At 37.4% G+C, this 26226-nt stretch overlaps 1 protein-coding gene across 4 annotated transcripts in view; it reads right to left on the reverse strand.

The window, feature by feature from the left end:
* Positions 1-1887: 1887 nt before the first annotated feature.
* RFX3 (regulatory factor X3) overlaps positions 1888-26226 on the reverse strand; it is a 132441-nt gene continuing 108102 nt past the window's right edge. For all 4 annotated transcript variants that reach the window (XM_068667950.1, XM_068667949.1, XM_068667948.1 and 1 more), the window contains 7 exons: positions 25633-25787; positions 23439-23536; positions 22970-23119; positions 16545-16753; positions 14319-14472; positions 11021-11063; positions 1888-10161 (listed from right to left, as the gene is read on the reverse strand). In XM_068667950.1, the coding sequence (XP_068524051.1) occupies positions 9923-10161; positions 11021-11063; positions 14319-14472; positions 16545-16753; positions 22970-23119; positions 23439-23536; positions 25633-25787 (1048 nt within the window). In that variant the 3' untranslated portion in view covers positions 1888-9922. The remainder of the gene's footprint in view (positions 10162-11020; positions 11064-14318; positions 14473-16544; positions 16754-22969; positions 23120-23438; positions 23537-25632; positions 25788-26226) is intronic.

A 26226-nucleotide genomic window follows, 5' to 3' on the forward strand; every position in this document is an offset into this window, starting at 1 on the left:
AACTGGCTTCAGCATGTAACAACACCACACACCATCTGACAAACTAAACTAACTCAATGGACACCATGTATCTGTGTATATGTATATATACAGGAAAAGTGATTAATTGGGATATTTTGGAAAGTGTGGGACCCGAGCATGACATAAGTGGTATGCAGTAAGGGGTAGATAGTGTCCATGTTTCAGCTAGGATAGAGTTCATTTTCCTCCTAGTATTTGATACGGTGTTGTGTTTTGGATTTGGGATGAGAATAATGCTGCTTACATGCAGTTGTTGCAGAGCAGTGCTTACACAAAGCCAAGGACTTTTCAGCTTCTCGTGCTGTCCTGGCAGTGAGGAGGCTGGGGGTGCACAAGAAGCTGGGAGGGGACAGAACCAGGACAGCTGACTCAAACTGGCCAAAGGAATGTCCCATAGGTATATCTCATAACATATGACATTATGCTGAACAATAAAAATGTGGTGGCTGGCCGAGGGGGGGCTGCTGCTCAGGGACGGGCTGGGCATCTGTCAGTGGGTGGTAAGCAATTGCTTTGTGCATCACTTGCTTTGTATGCATATATGTAAGTTTGTATCTATTATTAATATTTCTCTTCATTTTCTGTCCTATTAAACTGCATTCATCTCAAACCACAAGCTCGTACTTCACCCCCCTTCCTCCCCTCACCCCAACAATTCTCTCCCCCATCCCACTGTGGGTAGGGGATGTGAATTGCATGGTGCTTAGCTGCCTGCAAAGTTAAACCATAACACACATAAATTCTTTGAGTACTACAAGCTGCTTTATACCTAAGTCTTTGTGTCCATCACTTCAATCAATTTATTGTTAGCACAGCTTCTTCAGCAGCTTCTACAGTCTTCCAGTATTGGTGAAAGACAATATAACCTCAGATTCTAGCTTCTGCAAACAACCAGTTCATGAACCAGTTCATGGTCCTTCTAAAGTGCGTATTAAATGGTTTTCAGGTATTTCTGTTCACAACAGTACTCCCAGTAGCTAACTTAACTCTGCTTTAACACCTCAAGGATTGTAAATATCCTTCTGCCATTACATCGTTAAAGAAGATAAAGAACATGAGCACTTCCATGCTTTCAGCAGGTTGTCAGGACTTTCTAACCAACAGCAGCAGAGACATTAATACATTAATACAAACCACTTTTAGCAGTAGTTTGAACAAAGGTGGTTAAACCAGAGCTGTGTCAGGACACTGTCCATTAGTGTGGTTCCACTGCAGGCAAGAGTTATATCCAATCGAAAAGAGAACAGCTTGAGGCAGCATTTTTTTTTATACCACTTCAAACTGCATCTCTGAAAGTATGTCTGATTTACTAACTACTAATTACTAAATAAGCACCGACCTACTATGTCTGCCCTAAACTCTGATAATGAAAGCAGCAGCAGATTTTTCACGCAGTATGCCAGTGGAAAATATCAATATGTAGAGAAATTCTTTTTAGAACAGTCCTGCTTATAAAATTGGTTAGAATAAACTGCCTTCAGCAGCACATTGTAGTCGAGGACAAGTAGTTTTAGATTTTTAATAGAAAAAATGTACTGATTAGGTTAATACAGGTATTAGATAAGAACATATAAAATAGGATTTAGCAAAATTTAGAATGAATTCAGAACAGCAGAATCTAGTAAGCATAAAAACACTCTCTGGTGTACTGTCAGCGTGCCAAAAATGGATCAAGGATTCTAACTTGCCTTGGTTAGATGCCTTTTTGGAACAATAACTGACTTTAAATTGCATGTGGCTTTTGGCATAGACCTTAATATGGACATAAACTGATACAAATTGGATAGCTGCAGGCTATATGACATTTTGTAGAATAGAAACCAGTGCTTTAGATAAGAGAAATTAAATACACTTAAATAACTGATATAGAATGTATCGTATTTATTTTGTATCATTAACATCATGTAGAAAATTACTTCACAGAAGTAATAATAATAAAAATAATCTTCATTTGTAACCCTTACACTAGTGTCCTCTCACAGCACCTGGTCTGTCTGAATTTCTCCTATATTTCTGTTGTGGTTCAGGCTTTAAGTGCTGGACTGTAGCACTTCAGGATGCTGAACAAAACCTTCCTCAGTTAACTAAGACACTTTAATTAACATCAGCAACAGCAGAGGTTGAATTCTGCAGGATCTTACTGGTAATGCCATCACTGGAAAAGAACCAAATGATACAGCCTGTTGGCTCTATCAACTGTTAGTTGGCATGAGAGATATTCCTCTATGGATTGTTTTCTCCTGTATGTGTGCTGGAGCAAGACCTTTTCAGTGTCAGCAAGACACCAGCTAGGCAACGGAGACTTCGTGTTCATTAACAAAACAATTAGGAGCATTCTGTAAACACAGATATATGTGGCTGGTCACTGTAGCAGAAAATTTGTAGTCTTGTTTGGTAGGATGCATTGCAGGAACCAGTACTGTACTCTACTAAGCTTATGGACTATTTGAAATGAAATGATAGACACAGTTCAACTACAGTTCAACTTACAGCTGAACTTTCTGAGAATAACAAAGCTTTCCTATCCTTACCATAATTTTGGGAAAAATACCTGTTCTATATTTTGTATCCAATAGCCATTTTGATTTTTTGTCACCTATTACTTGGCAGGTCCTCCCCAGTTAAAATAACATTCTGCATTTTATATGAAACCATGGCTGCAACACACACTAGAGACCCACGAGAAAAATAACCTGATAAGATTAGGCCTTTGTATTTGTTTTGTGAAACTCCAAAAACATTCAGTGCATCAGTATATTGTAGAATACTTACAACAAATCCTTCAGAAGTAGTTTCTAGTTGCAATGAAAATTAACACCCAATAATTCCTGAAGGCCGAAGTCTGCAAGCCCCCTCACTGACAGCTGTTAACTAGCTAAATCTGTAATGGGGAAGTATTGATGATATTTAAATTAGTAAGCATTTTACTATCTGTATTTACTGGGTAGATGGACAGTCTGAGACATGTTCTTACTTACTTTTGTTGCTCCTAAGTAAGTGTTTGCGCTTTTATTTAGAATTCATAAGTAGAAATAATCTTCTCTCTCAAAATCTACAGTATTACAATCCAAAATAGCTGGCTATATAAAAACTGAAGCAATACAGTTATGTTTGTAACAAGAAAACAAATTTATTGATTTTAAAAGACAAGACACAATTTTGTTTTGAAAAACACAAAAAGCTAGCCTGAGTTCAAGTCTGAAATATTCAGAAAAATCCTACTGTCTTTAGTATGTTCCAGTCATTTTTTTAAACAACACACTAAAAGTTAATATATATTTTTATAATTATAAAAGTTCCCCAGTTATTGTACAGTACACAATACAAATTGCCCACAAACTATTATTTAGCTCCTGCCAGTTTTGAGAGGACATGATATACTAAAAGATTTAGCATTTCTCACAAAAATCACATCAGGAAATACGTATTTACAAAATCAAATACATTATACAAAAAAACCATCACGTTATTCTGTAAAGATGTCTTTTTTAAATAATTAAAAAGTATATTCAACTGTAGTCCAAAAACTGGAAAAGAACATTACATTATCTCACACATACAATCTACAAAAAGTTGCTTACCTCATTTACATAATATATTCAGTCAACTGGAAAATAAAAGTTTGAATATGTCCTAGTGTTATGATGTTTCTGTGCTGTGGGACTGAATAATGTAATCTGCCACTTACTAAGTGAAAATTTAAATGATGGCACTTTAAAAAAAAATACAGTATAAAATAAATGCAAGAATGGAAGTTTCCTAGAAGGTAAGAAAGCCCTGAGTGATGACAAAATTACTGATTGGTAGCTCTAGAATTAACCTAATTAAAGTTTACCACCTCAGGCACAATTTTCCAAGTTTTTGAAAGGCACTCGAAGTTTAACAGCCTCATTGGTTACTAACTGTAAATCCAAATTTTCAGTGAAGATGCATGGAGATGGGCAACTTGCTTTGGTACAAAGTGTTATTTTTTCTGACATTGTAAATTGCTTAATTGGGTTACTTTAAGATGGATATAATGTTTAAATGCAAAGCAATCACATTAATATTGTATTGAAGGAATCTTTATTTGGGGAACCCTTTAGTACTCTTTGTGGAAAAAGCTCTTACTGACATCAGCAAGTCAAAAATAATTGAAACAAGTTCCTGGTTAATACCAATCCATGTGAGGTTGGCCCTCCAAAATTCCTGTGACAAGGACATTTATTGTTTCAGAGTAAAATTCATCCAGAACTGAAAACTCTTGTAAGACATTTGCACCTGAATCAAGAAAGTGCTTAAGAATATAGAAAAAAATATTTTTTTCTGATTTAGATGTGAGGCTCATTTGATGCTCATTGTCTTGTTCTGGGCCTTCTTTTCTAAAATAAATTTCACCCTTAATGAGCAATCTATAAGAACATTTCTTAGCAAATATTTAACTACTCAGGGCTTCCAATCCCAAATTGTTAATTTATTTTTTCAAAAGGAAAAGGAAAAAAAATCAGAAAAAACGAGTTAAAATGATCATTTTCAAACTAAGGCATATTTTACTTCAAACAAACATTAGGCAGTCACTTTGTAAGTGGCTTTTACTATTTCTCAAGTTAAACTGGTAAATTAAACTCAGGTCTACTGGCACATAAAATCACTAGCAGCAATGATCAAGGCATGCAAACTCAGAAGCATTTACATTAAATTATGAATAAAAAAGTTGTTAAATTAAAACCCTTTGAGTATTGCATTTATGATAATTAATTCTGCATGAATTTGCATTAACTGACTAAAAATGTTTACAGCTTACTTGCATTATACTACTGACGTAATTGCATTAAATAACTTAAAAGGAGACCTTTGTTTTTGCCCTCAGCTAGACTTAAATAAGTACAGCTGCATTTAGTGTTTGCTGACTGACTGATACTGCAAGAAACCAGTAGAAAATGTACAGTACTCTCACTTAGTAAGGTGGCATTTCTCTCTTTAATTTCAAAGAATCTGTACTTGCTACTACACTTGTTCCCTTGTTCTTTCGAGCAGTATTTGTAAGAACTAAGGGGCATTTTAACATGGCAAAAGGCTGGTGCAGTTTCTGGGTTGCTTTTAGAATTCTGACATTCAATAAGGGCCATCCAAATTGTACCACTATAGATGAAGCTGAAAAGAATACCTTCATCTTTCCAATAGTTATTATTGCAATGGCTGAATGTTAAAAGGAATACGAACATAACTGTGTTCTTGCTTATCAAAAAAGACTGCAGAAAATTTTAATGCAAACATATCAAATATTCTGTAAAATTTTTCTTCTTCACTAATCTTTCTTTTAATCCTAAAGATTCTCTTGTACAGTACCAGAATATTCCAATACTAACCTACCTAAGGAGATTTTCAAAATAGGCTAAATATAATATATTTTCTAAACCTTCATCTTCTAAAGGCATCTTAAATCAGATATTTTCATGTCTGTAGAAACACATTTGATTTTCTTTATGTATTTCTACAATTATGAAAACAAGGGAGCTGAAGAACTGTTTTCCATTAGACAGTACACATCAATGGCAGTGAATATTTTGGCTAAACCTATTGAACCTCCTACCACAAAATCATTCCTATATAGTATGCAAGTATTTACTTTAGAAATTAAACAAACAAACAAAAAAATCTACCATGCTATCAGGTATTTCAAAGTATATGTTCAGTGACCTAACTAAATTATCTAAAAAGCTTTATTCTCATCATGTGACTTACAATGCTCAAAGGGTTAATGCAAGGCATTACATTAAATTAATTTTCTAATACTAGAACTAAGCACTGTGTGTTTATGCTCCTATTCCAGTTTTTTTTTTTTTTATTTGTTTGTCTTAGATCACCAAACAAATTAGCAGAGATAGTACAATTCCATTTACTGATTTGTTTTAAACCATACACACAGAGGTTGTCCCGTTAGAGAGACAAGGGCCCAATTTTCAGAAATTCATGCTGCTCTCTCAAATGAATGTTTTAAACTCTGAAATTACTGTTGCAGATAAGTACCAAAACATACTTACATTATTAATGAATATATTTTTCTTCCACTTTTATGGAAGTGGATAATTTATGGCTAATGACAGTTACTTTTATTTTGTAAAACCATTCTGAATTAAATCGGATTTCATTGCATCTCTAATAAGTTTTTCTAAACAGTGCAGATGTCAACGAGTGATACTGACAAAGATATCAGATCATGTCTCTTAGGGAAAAAAAGTGAAAAACAGAGGTGTTTTAGATATTTAAAAATACCTCGCTTTAAATTAAATTTGTATATAGACCTATACATTCCTGAATGACCATACACCAGAACATTATCTATTTTCTTATTTATGAACTAAAGGCTGTAATGCTGTAAGTCATCATTTTACAAGTAAATGATTTCAAATCTATTTTCCAAATTTTTATGGAAGTTTTATTTTAAAAGAAGGTGCTTATAGCATGCTACAGTACATGAGTAAAACACACACATAAAAAAAAAATTTGAAAACATAAAAAAAGAAAAGCTTTAAAACTGATTTACCATGAGAAAGATGGAAATGTACCAAAAATTATCATAAATATAAAACTTTTGAAAATTGGGCCCTGTGCTTTGAAAAGGTAGTTCAACAATACCCATTCCCTCACACTGTTCACTGTGCCTTTTGTGCTAATGGAGAAAATGCCTGTAAATAATTATTTTCAATTCTATGTCAAGATCAGATAAAACACATAAATCGTTATCAGATCTAATAATGTCTATCCTGTAGATACATGCTACACTTCTCCAGAACACTAGCATTCAGAGCTGGTGTGCCAGTGCAACCGCATGATACACATTATAAGATCTGGACTGAGGTATTCATATCTCTGTCATATAATCATTACTAAAATTATTAAAGATAGTAGGAGTGTGCAAAATATTTTGCCTAAGTATGTTCAATTCAAATTTCAGTAAATGTAAAAACAAAACACAAGACTCCCAAACTTGTAACTATACAAATTAGCTTACAGTAACTCAGTTCTTTTAAAAATATGGTAAAAAGGTGGGGGAAAAGAGTGTTTAAAAACTCTACAGACTAATCAATTGATAAGAATAGGAATATAGATGCCATTCAGTTTTCTAAACCTGGCATAGCTCTAATTTGCTTTGTTAACTGATTGTTATAGAAGCTATGAAATACATTGCAGCATTCCAGCTTTGTATTCGTCTTTCAGAGTTTTTATTTTTTTGTTTGTGGGTTGGTTTTCTGTTTGGTTGTTGTTGTTTTTGCACTTTGTGAACAGTGAACAACTGGATGGGAGTGGGGAGCTAAATAATTGAAGATACTCAGGTCCCACCTGTTTTAACGATCTAGATTTACCTATTACAATCATTCTCTTTTCTCAGCAACAACAAATACAATATTAAACCAATAAAAGACAATAATAGAAAAACATTATAGGTTTGTCAACACAAAAAATTAAAGAAGTACTACAGAATTAAAAAAAGTTGAAAATGAAAAAAAAGTTTAATTATGTCACTTTATTTTAATTGTAAACATCTTATAATGCACAATGAAGGGGAGTAAATATTTATCACAGCTTAGTTTTAGCATTTTTGGTGAAGGGTGCAGATGTGCTGATTTCCAAGGAAAAATCAGGACACACTGAGTGATATATGTGAGAACAAAATATATAACGAGATTCAGTGCATTTATGAGTTTAGAAGTAATGAATATAAGCCTCACTTTCACTTTTTACTGAGGCAAAAGCCTTCTACTGACATTAACTAGGAATTATGCCTACACAGAATAAGCAGGATGGATTCACCTCCCCATTCCGTAAAGGAATTTAAATTGAATTTTGTACAACAATGTTAGGACGTTTCAGTTCACATGTAGCTGTCTTTGAAGCATATGTAATTTATAGCAACAAACCTGTTGCTATAAGTACACTATTCATTTCACGTTATTCCCCCATTTGGTATATATTACTTTAAAGTCATTTTACAGACACAGTAGATAACCCAAAATAAATGAAATCCTAATTTTCTTACACAGTCTTTTGTATAAAGTTGATCTTTTTGTGCTCTCCTTTAGTTTTTGGCTTTGTTTCTTATTTAATTCCCTATTTTAGTGTAGCAAATTCACGTGTCCGCATAATGAAATGTTTAAGAAGAAAAATCTGATTGTTTAATGTCAATCAATATGGGCTATATAAACTGTCATTATGAGATTTAACCATTAAAATGTAAAATCAGGCTGATACCCCACAAAATATACATATTGAAAACATGCACTGCATTATGTACCTGCTCATTTATTTATTTTTACTTTTTAAAATTAAAAGTAGACAGGGGTCTAAAAAATATATAATCATGCTTGGGACTATGGTCAATCTATTTTGACATTTGAAGTTGGTATTAAAGCTAGTTTTGCCTTCTAAATTCCCAAGCAAATTTTATTTGTAATAAAGTGAAATCCAGCTAGAAATGAGAAAAAATAGGTTTATTGTCATTCTAAGAGGGATATTAAAATCATTTAATAATAAAAAATCATTTTCTTCTTTTGAAGGCTATGTAACCTGTCCTTACTTCTTAGGGAATTTGAAAATGACAGGCACACCTTGTTGAATTAATTTAAGAATTAAGAATAACAAAAAGTACTAAATCTTAGCTTCAGTTCTGTTTAAGGCACCATGTAATAGCCGAGGTACAATGATCCCTGATGTACATTCTTAAATGGCAATGGTCCATCTAGCCACCTATTCAAATTCTACACAATTGGGAATAAGTACAAGTGAGGTGTGCCAGTTACACTGCCTTATCTAATTTTTTTTGTAAAAATTTAATTCCCCTTTAACAACAAGGAAATATTTTTGAAAGGAAAATGATGCAGGTTGCTACATTCCTTGCACTCTATAAATCATCTTCTCTAAGAGCAGCAGATTGAACCACTAATATGAAAAGACCTGGAATAGAAGAAAGTCATCCAAATGGAATGTTTTCCTGTATGTCCAGTTCAGCTTAAGTAGCATGTACACTTAAAAATTAACAATAATAATAAAGTCACTTGTTTTTCAGCTTCAGCTTCTAACAACTACAGTACCACTCAACAGCCAAACGCACCTGTTCAGTGGTGCCACATAAAGAATCAGTAGTCTTCAAAACAGAGGAACTGGTAAGGAAATAATATCTGGAACTGTTGATTTTAAAGGAACCTTGCATTGTTAATATAATGGTCAGATAATTAGGTACGTTTATTACGTACATATTATCACATTCTGTTACAATTCCATTATTTAAACTTGCTTCTTTCTTACAGAAAGAAACTAGAATATCTTCCCAATCCTCCAGCATTATTACAAAATTTCCCCCTGAATGCTCACAATTTTTTAAAAATAGTGTCTTTTAGTTGTCCAAGGAAAAGCACCTTTTATAACAAATTTGATACATCTGCTGTCAAATAAGTATGCCTCCAGTGTAAATCAAAGAAAATAGTTCTTTTGATATTTCACAGAAGTGCATCTAATTAGAAACCTATGTATATGAAATCATTGTCATAACTAATAATTAACATTAATTTTTTTTAAAAAACTATGAAAAATTTTAAATTATTATAAGAGGACAAAAACATTAACATCAAGCTTTGCAAAAATCTTCCTTGCATTTGATTCTAAGAAAACTCTTCATATTGAGTGGCCAATGTAAAATGATTCAGTTTACAAAAAAATCTTGTTTTTTCTTTTTTCTTTCTTTTTTTTTTTTTTTAAACAGATCTGGCAAAATACATACATCCATTCCATTTAATAACTCCAATAAAATTATGTTCAGCACAGTTAAAATTTGACAACAGTCAACCTTCAGACTTTTTCTCTCTTTATTTTTTTTCATATTAAACCCAAAGGGCTAATGTAATGATGGGGGGAAAGTTTCATATTAGACTGCAGTATATGTATTTCCAGTAGCACTGCATTGTCTGATAGTCTGAGTAGTTGCAACAATGTGCTCGTTATGAATTGGGTTCAGGAGGTTCTGCTGTACTCCACTCTCAAGCACAGGCTGCATGCAGCCCACCTGAAATGCCTGGTTTATCTCTGTTTTCTCCCTCTTGGCTTGTGGCTCTCCATTTTCATCCATCTCTTCATCTATTTCACTTTCAACTTCACTGCCCTCATCTGCACAAACAAACAACCGTAAAAGTAGCACAAAGGAAAAAACAAAGTAATACAAGGACTTTTGTTTTGGAAATAGTATTTGAAATACAAAGATACAGGGAAGACTAGCAATCTCATAGAGTATAAACTGAAGAGTTAAAATTTTAATGGAAAACATTAATGATTATTTCAAATAGATTAACAGACTACCCCAGTTCTGATCACTTCAGTTACATGCTATTCATACAGTAACAAGAAAGAGCAATTAGCAACCTCAAAATCAAACTCTAATTAACTTCATAATTGCAAAATACCTCTCATCTATAAAACTTGATAAACTTTTAAAAGAGTTGTTACTCTTACTTATAGTTAGGGAAACTGAGGTGAAATGTGGTTATGACTTGACATCAAATTACACAACCAGTCAGTATAAAAATATATGTCAAAATATGGCATGAAGACCTTATAAAAAACTCTTTTCTTCCTATCTTTTTCACTGACAAGTTATTTAGCAACTGTATGTAATCCTGACATCTTCACTTAGCAGTAATAAAGATACATGAGCATACTCTTGGCTTTCTTCCCATGGCTGTTCCCCTTCTCTGTCCTACCAGAAACAACTAAATGCTGGGTTAAAAATTTGAATGTTTCTTGTGTAAATAGTAAACATCTTTAAAATAAATTCTGATTAGGAAACATAACTAAAATATTGTAGTCATTATATGATGCAATATCCATATATTATTTTATCCACAATACATATACACGCATTTTAAAATCATAGTATGTATATGTATTTATGTATATGTATTTTTAAAATCTAAGAAGCTACTTTGCTCGAGACTCTATACAGAATTACTGGACAGATTAAAATGCTTACCTTTATCCATATTTCCAGGGGACACAGCATTTAAATCACCAAACTGCAAAATAAATGGTAAAAAAAAATAGACACCATCTTATGCAAATATAAACTTAGAGCATCTGTGAAGGAGCAGGTCCATGCTCTACTGGTTTGAGGCTAGCATATGAACACATGGTATTGACTATAGCCACATTCGTTACACATCAATTCATTTTCGATTAGACTTAGACTTCCTTGTTTTATTTCAATCATAGGAAAACAGTAAAAAGCATATACTTAATGAGAATTCACAACTTCTGTCTTGCCTGTTTCACCTCCAAAAGTTCTAGGTTACTTATTTCCCAGTAATATATCCATCTTCAATTTGCGTAATTTTTTTTTAAGACTCTACACTACACCAAAAATGTATGTACAAATATATGATATCTATTAAGAAGAAAAGGATGTATAAACAATATAGTTATGTAGTATCTTGTTGCAAATATAAGGCAGAGATTAAGCAAATATAATATTGGTGGGTCACTAAGCAGAAATTTTATAATTTATTTTTTCTGAAACCTTATGCCATATGGTTTGAAATTATTTGACAAATAAAGTAAGAAATCATAGAATCATAGAATATCCTGAGTTGGAAGGGACCCTTAAGGATCATCAAGTCCAACTCTTGACACCGCACAGGTCTACCCAAAAGTTCAGACCATGTGACTAAGTGCACAGTCCAATCTCTTCTTAAATTCAGACAGGCTCGGTGCAGTGACCACTTCCCTGGGGAGCCTGTTCCAGTGTGCAACCACTCTCTCTGTGAAGAACCCCTTCCTGATGTCCAGCCTAAACTTCCCCTGCCTCAGCTTAACCCCGTTCCCGCGGGTCCTGTCGCTGGTGTTAATGGAGAAAAGGTCTCCTGCCTCTCGACACCCCCTTACGAGGAAGTTGTAGACTGCAATGAGGTCTCCCCTCAGCCTCCCCTTCTCCAGGCTGAACAGGCCCAGTGCCCTCAGCCGTTCCTCGTACGTCTTCCCCTCCAGGCCTTTCACCATCTTCATAGCCCTCCTCTGGACACTCTCCAACAGTTTCATGTCCTTTTTATACTGTGGTGCCCAGAACTGCACACAGTACTCGAGGTGAGGCCGCACCAGCGCAGAGTAGAGCGGGACAATCACCTCCCTTGACCTACTAGCGATGCCGTGCTTGATGCACCACAGGACACGGTTGGCCCTCCTGGCTGCCAGGGCACACTGCCGGCTCATATTCAACTTGCTGTCTACCACGACCCCCAGATCTCTCTCTTCTAGGCTGCTCTCCAGCGTCTCATCGCCCAGTCTGTACGTGCAGCCAGGGTTTCCCCATCTCAGGTGCAGGACCCGGCACTTGCTCTTATTGAACTTCATGCGGTTGGCGATCGCCCAGCTCTCCAACCTATCCAGATCCCTCTGCAAGGCCTTTCCACCCTCATTCGAGTCCACAACTCCTCCAAGTTTGGTGTCATCAGCAAACTTGCTCAAAATACCTTCTATTCCTACATCCAGATCGTTTATAAAAATATTGAAAAGTACCGGCCCTAAAATGGAGCCTTGAGGGACCCCACTGGTGACCGCCCGCCAGCCTGACGCAGCCCCATTCACCATAACCCTTTGGGCCCTGCCCGTTAGCCAATTGCTCACCCATCGTATGATGTTTTTATTTAGCTGTATGGTGGACATTTTGTCCAGTAGGATCCTATGGGAAACCGTGTCAAAAGCCTTGCTGAAGTCCAAAAAAATCACATCAGCTGGTTTCCCTTGGTCCACCATACGGGTGATCTTATCATAAAAGGAAATCAGGTTAGTTAGGCAGGACCTACCCTTCACAAACCCATGCTGGCTGGGACCAATGACTGCTTTGTCCCCCAGGTGCGCCTCAATAAGTTCGAGAACCATCTTCTCCATGATTTTACCAGGCACTGACGTGAGACTGACAGGCCTGTAATTGCTAGGGTCTTCTTTCTGACCCTTCTTGAAAATCGGCACAACATTTGCCAGCTTCCAGTCTACCGGGACCTCTCCAGATTCCCAGGATCGTTGAAAAATAATTGAGAGAGGTTCCGCGATGACGTCCGCCAGCTCTTTCAGCACCCGGGGATGAATCCCATCCGGACCCATGGACTTGTAGGGATCCAGGTGGAGTAGCAAATCCCGCACATGTTCAGGGTCGGTTGGGAGTTTGTCATCCCCACCGTCCCGGTCCTCCAGCTCAGGGCACCCTGGGTCCCAAAGCCCATCATCGGCATTGAAGACAGAGGCAAAGAAGGTGTTAAGCGTCTCTGCTTTGCCTATGTCATTGTCTGTGAGGAGACCTTCCCTATCAAATCTCCAGTTTCTCTTGAAAGTATATCTGTTTATAGTATGGAGTGATACTATTAGCGTATCTTGAAGGAAGAATGACACCTGATGTTACATCCACACACAAAATATCTTGGAAGTAATCAGTCATCATTATCATACAATGACTCCCAAATTTAAAAATGTAACAAAGCTACACTCATTAAGCATTAAAAATGTAACAAAGCTATACTCATTAAGCATTGAGTATATTTTTAAATATATCAATTTTCCAGCACTTTTAATATAAATTTATTTTGAAAAATCAAGCATCTCACTCAAAAGGTTAGATAGATGAAGTACTGGAGCACAGAGGGATGAGATAACCTTTGCCTTGCAGATGCCACTGGTTCTCAAACACTGGTTCTCAACTGAGACTTTTGTGTTTTTTAAAGCTTATAATCTTTGAAACACAGATATGAAAATCAGCTGTGTCACAGACCTCTAAGCATGCTGGCACTGGTGACATGAGTGTGAACAGTACTATACAGACCAAATTTCTGCAAGTTAGACACCCTTCTCAGGTCAGTGGGGGCAGTCAGCTCACTTGTGTTATCCTTTGTGTTGAAATTTAAAATGTGTGTAAATACTTGTAAACAGATCCATGTAAGCAACAGGGTTTGGTTTTGCTTTTTATTTTTCACACATTCAGTTGTCAAAAACTGAAGAAATATTTTATGTTGAAAAACATTTCTCAAACTGTGCCCAAACTTAGGCACATGAATCTGCGTGCAGGTTTGTAAAGGAGTAAGCTTGTTAGCAAAGATTTGGATGTTAGAATTCAGTGTGATTTTAGAACTCTGAAAATCAACGAATTAGTAGATGTACTAGTAACCCAATCTATTCTTACACTGCAGAACTTTCTACAGCTCCACATAAATGTTTAGAAAATTTGCAAAGATACATACTCAAATTCATCACTAAATCCATCAGTGTAGTCTCTTACATGTTCTTACCTCTCCCATAACTGCAATAGGTGTCTCTCCTGTTGCCTGAGCAACACGATGTTCTACTAAGTAAAACATGTATTCATCATAAAGCAAGCGGATCAGATGAAAAGAGCCAAAGCTAGCAGCACTGCGCAAGGTTAAATCTCGAATCACCATTGAGCTATTCAAAAATAGAAAAAGATACATTTCTGTTATATGTTATAGTCATTTTAAGTTATCCATACACACATTTCACCTCAAAACCAACATTCCTAAAAGCAACATCATCCACAAATGTCTGATTTATGGTGTCTTCAGAAAGAAATGTCCAGGAAAAAGTATTTGCTTCTCTCCTTTTGCTGAAGGTATTGTTGGATACCACATTATATTAAGAAATAATTGGATTGTTTTGGTTTCCATTTTCTTTGTTTTCATATATGTGTAACTACCAATACTTGACTACGCATAAAATCTAACCTGAAGGAAAAAAATTGTTAAGAACACACACACAAAAAAAGAAACAAAAGTGTATGAAAACTGTTTCACTTTAAACAAGCTAACACTTAAATAATGTATGTTGAGCCCACCGCCCCAGTACAAAGGTTTTAATTGTCAGGATTTTAAAACTTTGAAGTTCAAAAACAGAAAGAAAAAAAATGAAAAAAAAATATATATGATATTGATATCCTCAGCAACTAGCTGACAGTCATTTTCAAAGAACTAGGTTACTAGGTTTATTCTGGTAACTGTTCGTAGTGAGTTTACACAGCAAGGGTTTTGTAGCAGGAGGGCTGCAGGGGTGGCCTCTGTGAGAAGAATCCAGAAGCTGCCCCATGTAAGTTACGAGCCAGTTCAAAAGGGACCCACTGCTGGCCAGAGACGATCCAATAAGCGATCTTGATTGCACCTCTGGGAGGTGCAGATTTAGGAAAGGAAAAAAAAACCTGCTGTACAACAGCAGCTGGGAGAGTGACGAGTGAGAAGCAGCCCTGTAGCCCCCAGGTGAGTGCAGCAGGAGGGCAGGAGGTGCTGCAGGCAGGCAGCAGCAGTTCCCCTGCGGCCTGTGCAGGGAGAGGCCCCTGGTGGAGCAGGCTGTCCCCCTGCAGCCCATGGGTCCCACATGGAGCGGATCTCCATGCTGCAGCCCCCCCATGGGTGGAGGAGCCCCCAGTGGAGCAGGTGGATGTGGCCTGGAGGAGGTTGCGGCCCATGGAGAGCCCCCGCAGGAGCAGGCCCTGGGCCAGAGCTGCAGCCCATGGAGAGGAGCCCACGCAGGAGCAGGGGGTCTGGGGGGAGCTGCCGCCCACCTGTGGGGGACCCGTGCTGGAGCAGTTTGCTCCTGGGGGATGGATGGACCCCTTGGGACGGAGCCGTGTGGGAGCAGTGCTTGGAGAGCTGCTGCCTGTGGGAAACCCATGCAGGATCAGGCTGTGAAGAATGGCATGGGAGGGAACCTATACTAGAGCAGGGGCAGACGGTGACTGTAAAGGAGTGGCAGAGACAAAGCTGCTGACCGCAGGCCACATTCCCCTGTGCTGCTCAGGGGGAGGAGGTAGGAGAGGGTGGATGGGGGGAAGATGTTTTTTGTTTTTCTTTTTCTCAGTGCTCTACCTTGTTAGTAATAGATAATAAATTTTCTTGATCTCCTTATACTGAGTACATGTATGTTTTGCCTGTGACAATACTTGTTGAGTGATCTCCCTGACCTTATCTCAACCCCTAAGCCCTTTTCATCGTATTTTCTCCCATTTCCCTTTGAGGTGTGTGAGTGAGAGAGCAGTTGTGCGTTAGCTCAGCTTCCCAGCTGGGTAAAACCACCACACTGTTTCAATAAGCAACTAACACAGAACGCTCGTCTTAATGAGCTCTCCATACATTAAAAAAATATTTTGTCTTCCTTACCTAATAAACACAAATACCAGTGTTTCAATGAATAATATTAAAAATAGTGACCTAATAATTGTATAGTTATTCAACCTAAAGATTTCACATGATCTTTCTAACTCATAACAAAATTCTACCTGCATTCTTTTTCACATGGACTTTAAAAGAATAAGAGTATCACTTAAGTTCCTGCCAAGTTACAAGTGTCCCTGAATTTGATGTGAACAAGATATATATATATATATATTTTAATAAGTTTTTCAAGACTTAGTGAGTCAGTAGGATGTTACATCTGTCAACTTCGCTACAGTGAAAAATTCAGCAAATAAGAGAATACTTAAAATGTTTTAGATTTCTAATAAATACTACCTGTAGAAAGACCACTTTAACAGAAATTGCCGTGCTGCTTTAGGAAAGCTGGGTCTTCCTTCATATGGTTTCAGTGCTTGCATCATTACATTATCAAGCCAGGCAGCCCACTGCTCCAGAGTGCTTTGCTGTTGAAGAGTCATTTTGAAATCTGTTTCTAGCCTCTGAACCATGTTGTCATCACACTGGCACACCCAGGAAGCCTGCTCCTGTTATAGCAAATGGCAACTCTTGAATTAACAATACATAAACCAAAGCAGAGAATGAAATTCATTCTTAAAGGTTAAGCAATTCAGTGGATTAAAAGGACAAACAATGCTTATGACACAAACTCATAAATAGTTTTTATTTTTATATATGTCACAGTTTTGTTGAAAGACAGTGGGTGGGGAAAATACAACATGTAAAAGCAAACATTAACTACGTTGTAGTTTTCTGCGTTAATCTTCAAAAAAAAGACATCCCTCTCTTTCCTCATTCATAATTTTATTACTGAAATATTTGGGAATTGCCAGTTTTTGCTGGGACCGTAGGCATGCCAATCAGAAAGAATAGTTAAATGGGAGTTTCATGTAATAAACTCCCATTAAAATAAAAATAATAATAATTTAAAATTGAAAAAAAAATAAAAAGAAATCAAGTGCTAGGTTCCTTTAGTTATGACAAAGTTAAGCCTAAAGACAATTTCAGTTATATTGTCTTATAAAAGAATGCTTTGTATATAAACAAGGATTGCTTTGTTTGCTGACTATAGGCAGCAATAGGTTACACATTACCTAAAGTATAAAGTAAACTGCAAGCAAATGGAGAAACGTACCCTGAAGGCAATAATGAACAATTTAATTTAGTCAGTGTTACCAAGTTTAAATGAGGCTAACAGGACACTTCAGAAACTAAGACATAACAAATGGAGACTCACTGAAGCCATGCTCTTAAACTATAGCAATGGTGCCAAGTTAACACCTCAAAATTCACAGACTGTGTCTATGTTACCGTTATTACCATAATTAATATATTGCATTTTTGGTCAAGTACACTACCCACACCAACTCTTGCATGTAGATATCAATGATGCTGTAACAAGAAGTCTGAGGTCAATCACAAGAGATTTAAAGGCCCTTGGAAAATCACAAAAGTACTCAGGAGCACAGGCAATGTTTTCCTCAATCCTCCCAGTAATGAGAGACATGAAAAGAAACAGATGAGCCCAGGTCATCAGTGCCTGGCTCCAAGACTGGTGCCCTAACCAGAACTGTGGATTTTATAATCACAGAGGAGTCTTTGAGACACAAGATTTGCTGGGGCCTGACAATATCCACTCTCTCAATGAGGGAAATGATTCTTGGCTCATAACCTGGCTATACCAATTGAGAAAGCTTTTAAAATAGGATCAATCACTAGGATCACTGGACTCAAGTCAAGGGATGCACTGGAGGGTTCAAAGGCACATCTGAAATGCTCATTTAGAAATGGACACTGAGGAATAAATTGGACAAACTGGAAACTTTGGTCCCTTCCCAAGTTATGATATCACTGCCTTGTAGGAGGTGTGACAATACGTGACTGTCTTGGCAGCAATGATCATGGAACAGTGAAGTTCAAAAGTTTTGGTGTAGTGAGAAAAAAGTTCAGCAGAATTGCCATCCTGGATTTTAAGAAAGCAAACTTAGAGCTACTTATTTTAGGAGCTACTTAGGGAGTTAGTGGTGTCTCCTGGAAATCTGCTTTAGAGGGTTCCGAATCATAGAAACATTGAATGGCTTGAGTTGGAAGGGACCTTAAAGATCATCTAGTTCCAACAAACCCTGCCATGGGCAGGGACACACAACTAGACCAGGTTGCTCAAAGCCCCATCCAGCCTGGCCTTGAACTCTTCTAGGAATGGGACATCCACAGCTTCTCTCAGCAACCTGTGCCAGTGCCTCATCACTCTCAGGGGAAAGAATTTCTTCCTTATATCTAATATAAATCTGTCTTTTTTGGTTTAAAGCCGTTACTCTTTGTCCTACCACTACACTCCCGGATAAAGTGTCCCTCTCCAGCTTTCCTGTAGGCCCCCTGTATGTATTGGAAGGCCACTATAAGGTCTCCCCTTCTTTTCTCTATGCTGAACAACCGTGGCTCCCTCAGCCTGTTTTCACAGGAGAGGTGCCCTAGCAACTTGATCATCCTCATGGCCCTCCTCTGGACTCATTCTAATACTTCCATGTTCTTCTTGTGCTGGGGACCCCAGAGCTAAACACAGCATTTCAGGTGGGGTCTCATGAAAACATAGTGGGGGAGAATCACCTCCCTCCACATGCTGACCACGTTTCTTTTCATGCAACCCAGGATAACAGTTGGCATTTTGGTCTTAACGCATGCATTCACGGCTCATGTCGAGCCTCTCATCAACCAACACCCCCAGGTGCTTCTCGTAAGGGCTGCTTTCAATTCATTCTCTGCCCAGCCTGTAATTTGTGCTTGGGATTACCCTGGCCCAGATGCAGAACCTTGCTCTTGGCCCTGTTGAACCTCATGAGGATTGCACAGGCCCACTTCTTAAGCCCGTCAAGGTCCCTCTGGATGGCATCTCTTCCCTGTAGCATGTCAACTGCACCACACAGTTCGTTGTCATTGACAAGAGAGTGCACTCAATCTCCAAGTCCATGTCACCGATAAAGATGTTAAATAGTTCTGGTCCCAGTACTGACCCATGAGGAACACCACTCATTACTGATCTCTACCTGGATCTTGAGCTGTTGGCTGAAACACTTTGTATGCAGACATCCTGCCAATTCCTTACCTACCCAGTGTTCCATCCATCAAATCCACGCCTCTTCAGTTTCGAGACAAGGATATCATGCAGGACAGTGTAAAATGCTTTGCAGAAGTTCAGGTAGATGATGTCAGCAGCTCTTCCCCTATCCACCAATTTCGTAACCACATCATAGTAAGCTACTAGATTTGTCAGTGATGACCGGCCCTTAGTGAAGCCATGTTGGCTGTCAACAATCACCTCCTCATTTTCCATGTGCCTTAGCACAGTTCCCAGGAGTATCTGCTCCATGATCTTGCCAGGCACAAAGGTAAGGCTGACTGGCCTGTAGTTTTCCAGGTCTTCTTTTTTTTTCCCATTTTAAAAATGGAGGTTATGTTTCCCCTCTTCTAGTCAGTGGGAACTTCACTGGATTGCCATGAATTCTTAAATAAGACAGAAAGTGGCTTAGCAACTACATCTGCCAGTTCCCTTAAGTCCCACAGATGTATCCTACAGGTCCCATGGTCTTGTGCATCTGGAGTTTCTTTAAATGGTCACAAACCTGATTTTCTCCTACACTGGGTGATTCATCATTCTTCCAGTCCCTGCCTTTCCCTTCTGTGACCTGGGCTTTGTGTCTGGAGTTCTTGTGAATGAAGCCTCAAGCAAAAAAGTCATCAAATACCTCAGCCTTCTCCATATTCTGAGTGACCAGGTTTCCCATTTCCTTCAGGAGAGGGCCCACAGTTTTCCTCACCTTCCTTTTATCTCTGAGGTATATATAAAACTCCTTCTTCTTGCCCTTGATGTCCCTGTTCTAATTATTTATAAAAGGGCTTTGGCTTTCCTAACCTGATACCTGGCTGCTTGGACAGTATTTCTGTATCCCTCTCAGACTATCTGTATTTGTGTCCACTCTCTCCAGGCATTCTTTTTCTATTAAAGTTTGGTCTGGAACTCCTTGTTCATCCATCCAGGCCTCCTGGTGTTTCTGCCTGACTTCCTCTTTGTTGGGATGCATCGCTCCTAAGTTTGGAGGAGGTGATCCTTGAATATTAACCAGCTTTCATGGGCTCCTCTTCCCTCCAGGGCTCTGTCCCATGGTACTCTAACAAGCAAAACACCAAAGAGGGCAAAGTCTGCTCTATCAAAGTCTATGATAACAAGCTTGCCGTGCTTCCTCCTTGCTGCCCTCTGAATTTAAAACTGCACCATTTCATGGATCACTGCAGCCAAGGCAGCCCTTGAGTTTTACATTCCCCACCAGACCATCCTTCTTGGTGAGAATAAGATCCAGCACTGCACCTCTCCTTGTTGGCTCCTCTAACATTTGAAGAAGGAAGCTGTCATCAATGGATTCCAGGAACGATTGCCTACATACTGCTGTGCTGTCCCTCCAACAGATATTGGAGCAGTTAAAATCCCCAATGAGAACCAAGGTTTGTGAATGTGAGGATGCTTGTTTCTGTCTATAGAGGGCCTCATCTGCTTGGTCTTCCTGATCATGTGGCCTATAAAGCACTCCCACTATAATGTCCCCTGCCCCTGCCCTCCCTGTAATCCTGACCCATAAGCTCTCTGTCAGCTCCTCATGCATCCCCAGGTAGAGCTCCATGCACTCCAACTGCTCACTGACATAGAGGGCAATGCCCTCTTCTCACCTTCCCTGCCTGTCCTTCCTAAAGAGCCTCTATCCTTCCATCCTAACATACCAGTAACCGACCCACCACGTCTCTGAAATACCACTGAGGTCACAACCCAGCAGGTGTGCATACATGGGACCCATATATAGTATCTTGGGCATGCATTTAGGGATCCACAAGAGCTGGTTACTTTTTAAGAACCACCTTTTAAAGGCCCCATTGTGTCACAAGTCAAGCAAGTGGGGAAGACTAGCTTGGCTGAACAGGGAACTCTCCTGGAAGTAGGGCAGAAAAAGGTATGATCTCTGGAAACAAAGTCAGGCTTCACAGAGATTTACGAGCTGCAATTCACATCTGCAGAGAGAAAACAAGATAAGCTGAAGCTCGACTTGAGCTGAAGTTAAGTCAGTGTGATGTCGGACAACACAAAAGGCATTTTAAGTTCATCAACAACAAAAGGAGACCTAAGGAGAATATTGGACTGACTCTTGATGCAGATGGTCACCAAACAAGTTATGATAAGGAAAAAGCAGAGGAATGTAATGCCTCTTTTGCCTCAGTTTTAAATATTAGTGATGGATCTTGGGCTACCTAGTCCTCAGAGCTCCATCCTGTCAGTGCTTGAGACACATTTGGACAATGCCCCTGGGAATACGCTTTAACTTTTGGTTAGCCCTGAAGTGGTCATGCAGCTGGACTAGATGATCTTTGTAGGTACATTTCTACTGAACTCTACTGAACTCTCTTATTCTATGATATTCTATTGTTATTTTGACAGAATGCTCTTTTTAGGTCTCTTCCAACTGAGCTATTCTAATACTATCATTTATAGTTTATATTTATATATTGTTGCATAGTGTAAGTACATATGTTAAACATTATTCATTAAAAAGTGTATGTCAAAACCAAAAAGAATAGAAATGTTGCTAGTAAACTGTTTTTTATTAAGACAGAGTACGTAATAATATCTATTCACAAAGAAAAAATTCAAACATAGAACTACTAGTAACCTGGAATATTTCACTTTGCTGGGCAAAAGGAAAACAACCAACCAACCAACCTTTTCCTCACAGGAGCAGAAATATTTGGGAAACCTTTTCTGAAGGTGCCATGAAATTATAAACTTACACTTTGTAGCTAACTGGAAACCAGTACTAATCTAATCAGCTGCTCTAGAGATCTTGTGCACTTCAGCACAGACACTTAGATGAAGCATACTAATGGAATTGTCTTTGAACTCATGAAACAGTCTCTTCTAAAAACAATGCTGTGCATTTAATTACTTTTAGAGACATTCAAACACTGCACTACTATCTTTGATGTAATTGTGAAGTATCATTTAAGCTATTACTAAGACATCATTCATGATACCCATTCTAAGAATGTACGTGTGACACATTTGCAAAGAATTTGGAAGAATACAAGCACTTGAAGACAGTAAATGTAAACAGACAATGCTTTTAAGTTTTCACTTTCACAGAATCACAGAATGGTTGAGGTAGCAAGGGACCTTTCGGGATCATCTTGTCTAACCCCCCTGCAAAGCAGGATCACCTACAGCACATTGTGCAGGATGGCATCCAGGCAGGTTTTGAGTATCTCCAAAGAAGGAAACTCCACAACCTCCCTGGGCAACCTGTTCCAGTGCTCTGTCAACCTTACGGTAAAGAAGTGCCCTTTTATATTAAGCTGGAACTTCCTGTGTTTCAGTTTGTGCCTTTTATCTCTTGTCCTGTCACTAGGCACCACTAAAAAAAGTCCAGCCCCATCCTCTTTACAACCTGCCTTCAAATATTTGTACACATTGATAAGATCCCCTCTCCATCTTCTCTTCTCCAAGCTAAACAGGCCCAGCTCTCTCAGCTTCGCTTTCCTAAAGTGTGACCTGGCATATTTGAAATAAATCAGTGCATATATGAATGAGCAAAACATTATCACTTCACTTTCTTAATAGAACAATGACAACTAACATGAAAGTTCAAAATCTTGGAGGAAATAAGACATTGTTTTTTCATAGCCCGTTATTTAAAGCTAAATTTTACCTGAACATTGGCAAAATCAACACGGTTAAGATCATTGAGCATCTGGTTGATTTGAGAAGTATTTTGAAGAACAGCACGAGCTGCTTGAGCCAGGTGATTAAGAGATGTGTATCTTCGCAGAGTCTGGGCAAAGGCACTTACAGCGGCAACCTATGAAAAAATCATTTTCTTTTTAAATATTGTACTCTCTATCTGCAGATCAATTCTTTAATTCTTTACTTTAGTTTTAATATTCCATATTAATGATCCCTGAAATGTGAATTATGTTAATGTAACATCAAATTCCTTTTAAGGAATTTAAGGAATTCCTTCCCTTTAATTCTTTTACAAAACTTAAGTTGTTTATTCTCCCATTTGACACAGTGCTGAATGTGAAATTTAGCATTAAAGTTAAAATGCTATTTCTTTTAGATAATACTGCCCACTGGGTTTGCCATTGCAAGAATAATGCTGCAATAATTTTGTCTACCTTGGTTTGTATCATCCTCTGTGGAATATTGTTCATGGCATTTGAAAGCCAACCTTCAAGGCTTTTTGCAAAATTGCGAATGGCTTGGGTCAAGGCACCTGTACATTAAAGAATAAAAACGGAATGAAAAGAAAGAAATGTACCTGTTTTGAAATGGTTTGCATCCTCAGTACTTATATACCCAATATGCAGATCTGCTGCTTTTACTTTCAAAAGACAAATCCAATCTAGGTTCAAAATGCCTCATTCAGATATAGATTAAGCAATAACGATTTTAGTTTTGGTTTAATAATCAGTTCTGACTTCCACATCTAATCTTTCAAGAAGCTGATGACCAAGCAGTATTGTTTTGGACATTCTTATACAAGAACATCAATAATCACAGCATTTGTTTCTTGTCCACTGAAAATATCCATAACAAACATTCAGCTTTCCATTTCATCTAAGTACCTCTTCTAGAAGAAAGACTGGAAAAATTCCTATTATTCAAATACTGCAGTTTCCTCAAACAAGCTCAGTATAGCCAGGAATACTATCATGGTGCCGTTTACTTCAGTTTTAAAGAACAAAATCCAACATGCAGTATTTAAGGATATCATCAATAAGCAAAACATGAAAGTGTGTTTTAGTGACAGAAGGTTAGATTTTTCAAACAGGTGTGAAATCTGTGTGTATTTTTTTCCTTCACTACAGCATCCACAGAACTGCTGAGTGGGTGACAGAGATTTTGAGAGATATTGAAGCTCTTGAATGATGAGCAGTACTCAAAAGATAACTTTTGTTTTTTCAAAAATTTTAACGTAAGGAACTGCACCTGGAAAAAAAGAAAACCCTATCTCCTGAGTACTAAAAAACTGATTTTCTATTACCTACCACTTGCTTGTTGACATCACTGCATTTACTCAAACAGCTGAAAAGGAGACAAAAATAAAAACTACATCTTTCTAAAGGCTAATAGAGAATGAATGCAGCTTAAAAAAAAAAAACACACACAAAAAAAAAAAAACAACAAAAAAACCAAGTAAAATAAATAGAAAACTACATTTTCTTTCAAATGATTTTAGTTACATGTGAGAAGAAACTGTCCAAGTACAGATTCACTGGATTCTGTTTATATGGCTGAATACGTCCTGGTAGACTAAGAAATGAATGCTTGTCTTTTAGAAATGCTCTTTTTACCATGTGAGTTACTGATGATTCAAATTCTTTTGTATCATACTTAATTTACTGAAATCTTATTTAGTTTTACCGACATGCATAGTCTATAAAACTTCTCATGCAGTATGTGGACATCTTCTGATGAACTGCTTATCACTGGGTGTTTACAGCATGAAAAAAATAACTTTATTATCTGCAAAGCTACTTGAGGTCCTAGTTTTTAAAAACATATTAATCCAATTTTGTAAAGTGACTTGGTAGTTTCATGGAAAGGATATAACACTTAGGACTTAAAAGGATTATACTGTATTACTAACATGATTTTGTTTTAATATTTAACACAATACACATGAGATAATAATAAAGGTTTTATAAATGAGTTAACTTCTCTTTTTTTCTACCAAAAAATAGCCATAAAAACACATTGCTGGAGCAATGATGGATTCTAGTAAAATTCGCTTTCAACAGAAAGATGCACTCCTTATAATGGTTAAATGGTCAGACTGTTACTGACTCTTTCTTGCAGGATATAAGAGAGAAAAAATACTGGGTCAGAATAATAAATTGGACTGAAAAATTCAGAGTTAATTCTTCATTGCCTTAACAGCCATTAAAGTTGATTTCAGCAGCCACTGATAAGGAGCAAAAGACTAAATGTCCAAAAATGAAATCACAAAGCTCACATACATTTTTTTCAGACATTAATTTGTAATGCTTAAACTAAAAGCTACTGAATTTAGTGGAAAGACTGATGGACAGTTCACATTGTCTCAAGGTCACAGTGTGTCTAAGCTCCTTTCATGGGAAGCTTGATCTTGAGAACTAGATCTTCCAACTGTTCTAAGATCCTTAGTTACTTTTAAAATATAAAGGCATGCATCCAGTCTCCTAACCAATAGAATTAGGGATAAATGATACGCAGTAGTTCTCTAACCCAGAAAATCATTTCTAAAACTTCCCCGCAAGCCACAGGACAACCACCACTACATATATACACGCACAAAAATCCTTATGAAATATTTTGTTTTCAACTTACTAGGAATAGGTCTAAGGACGTCAGGAATGAGAATCTCCACCAAAGCCTGGTACATCACATGATCACAGTTACACATCCATTTCAGAATAGACTCATTTTTGCACAGAGTAATCAGCTTTGCTTTTGGAAGTCGACTTTCTATTTCACTCAAATTGCTGGGGTGAACAAATGCAGCAAATGAATAAATGAAAATGCATTTGCAGAAGATAAAAAACAGCAACTTCTGTTAAAATTATTATTTAATAAAGTTACAGATGGCTCAACTACAGTGAACAGAACTTTAGACCTTGTGTCACATGAAACTGGATTAGAAAAATGCTTTCATAGAACTGCTCTAGCCCATAAATTATGCAGAGGTATGAATGATCGTTTTGTCTTAAAAGAACTGGAAAAGACACTGTGAAAACACACCTTTACTGTAGTTGGCTAATCAGAATTAAAAATGGAAAACAAAAGTATTTCAGATCTGCAATCTGCCATAAAAGCAGCTTTAATGAAAGTGAAAGAAAACGTACATTTAATTTGAAAAAACAGTATATGAAAGAAGATTACTACTCTGAAGGTAAAGCCAATAACGTTTTGTATTATTATTAT

The sequence above is a fragment of the Anas acuta genome, chromosome Z (assembly GCF_963932015.1).
Source record: "Anas acuta chromosome Z, bAnaAcu1.1, whole genome shotgun sequence".
NCBI classification, from domain to species: Eukaryota; Metazoa; Chordata; class Aves; order Anseriformes; family Anatidae; genus Anas; species Anas acuta.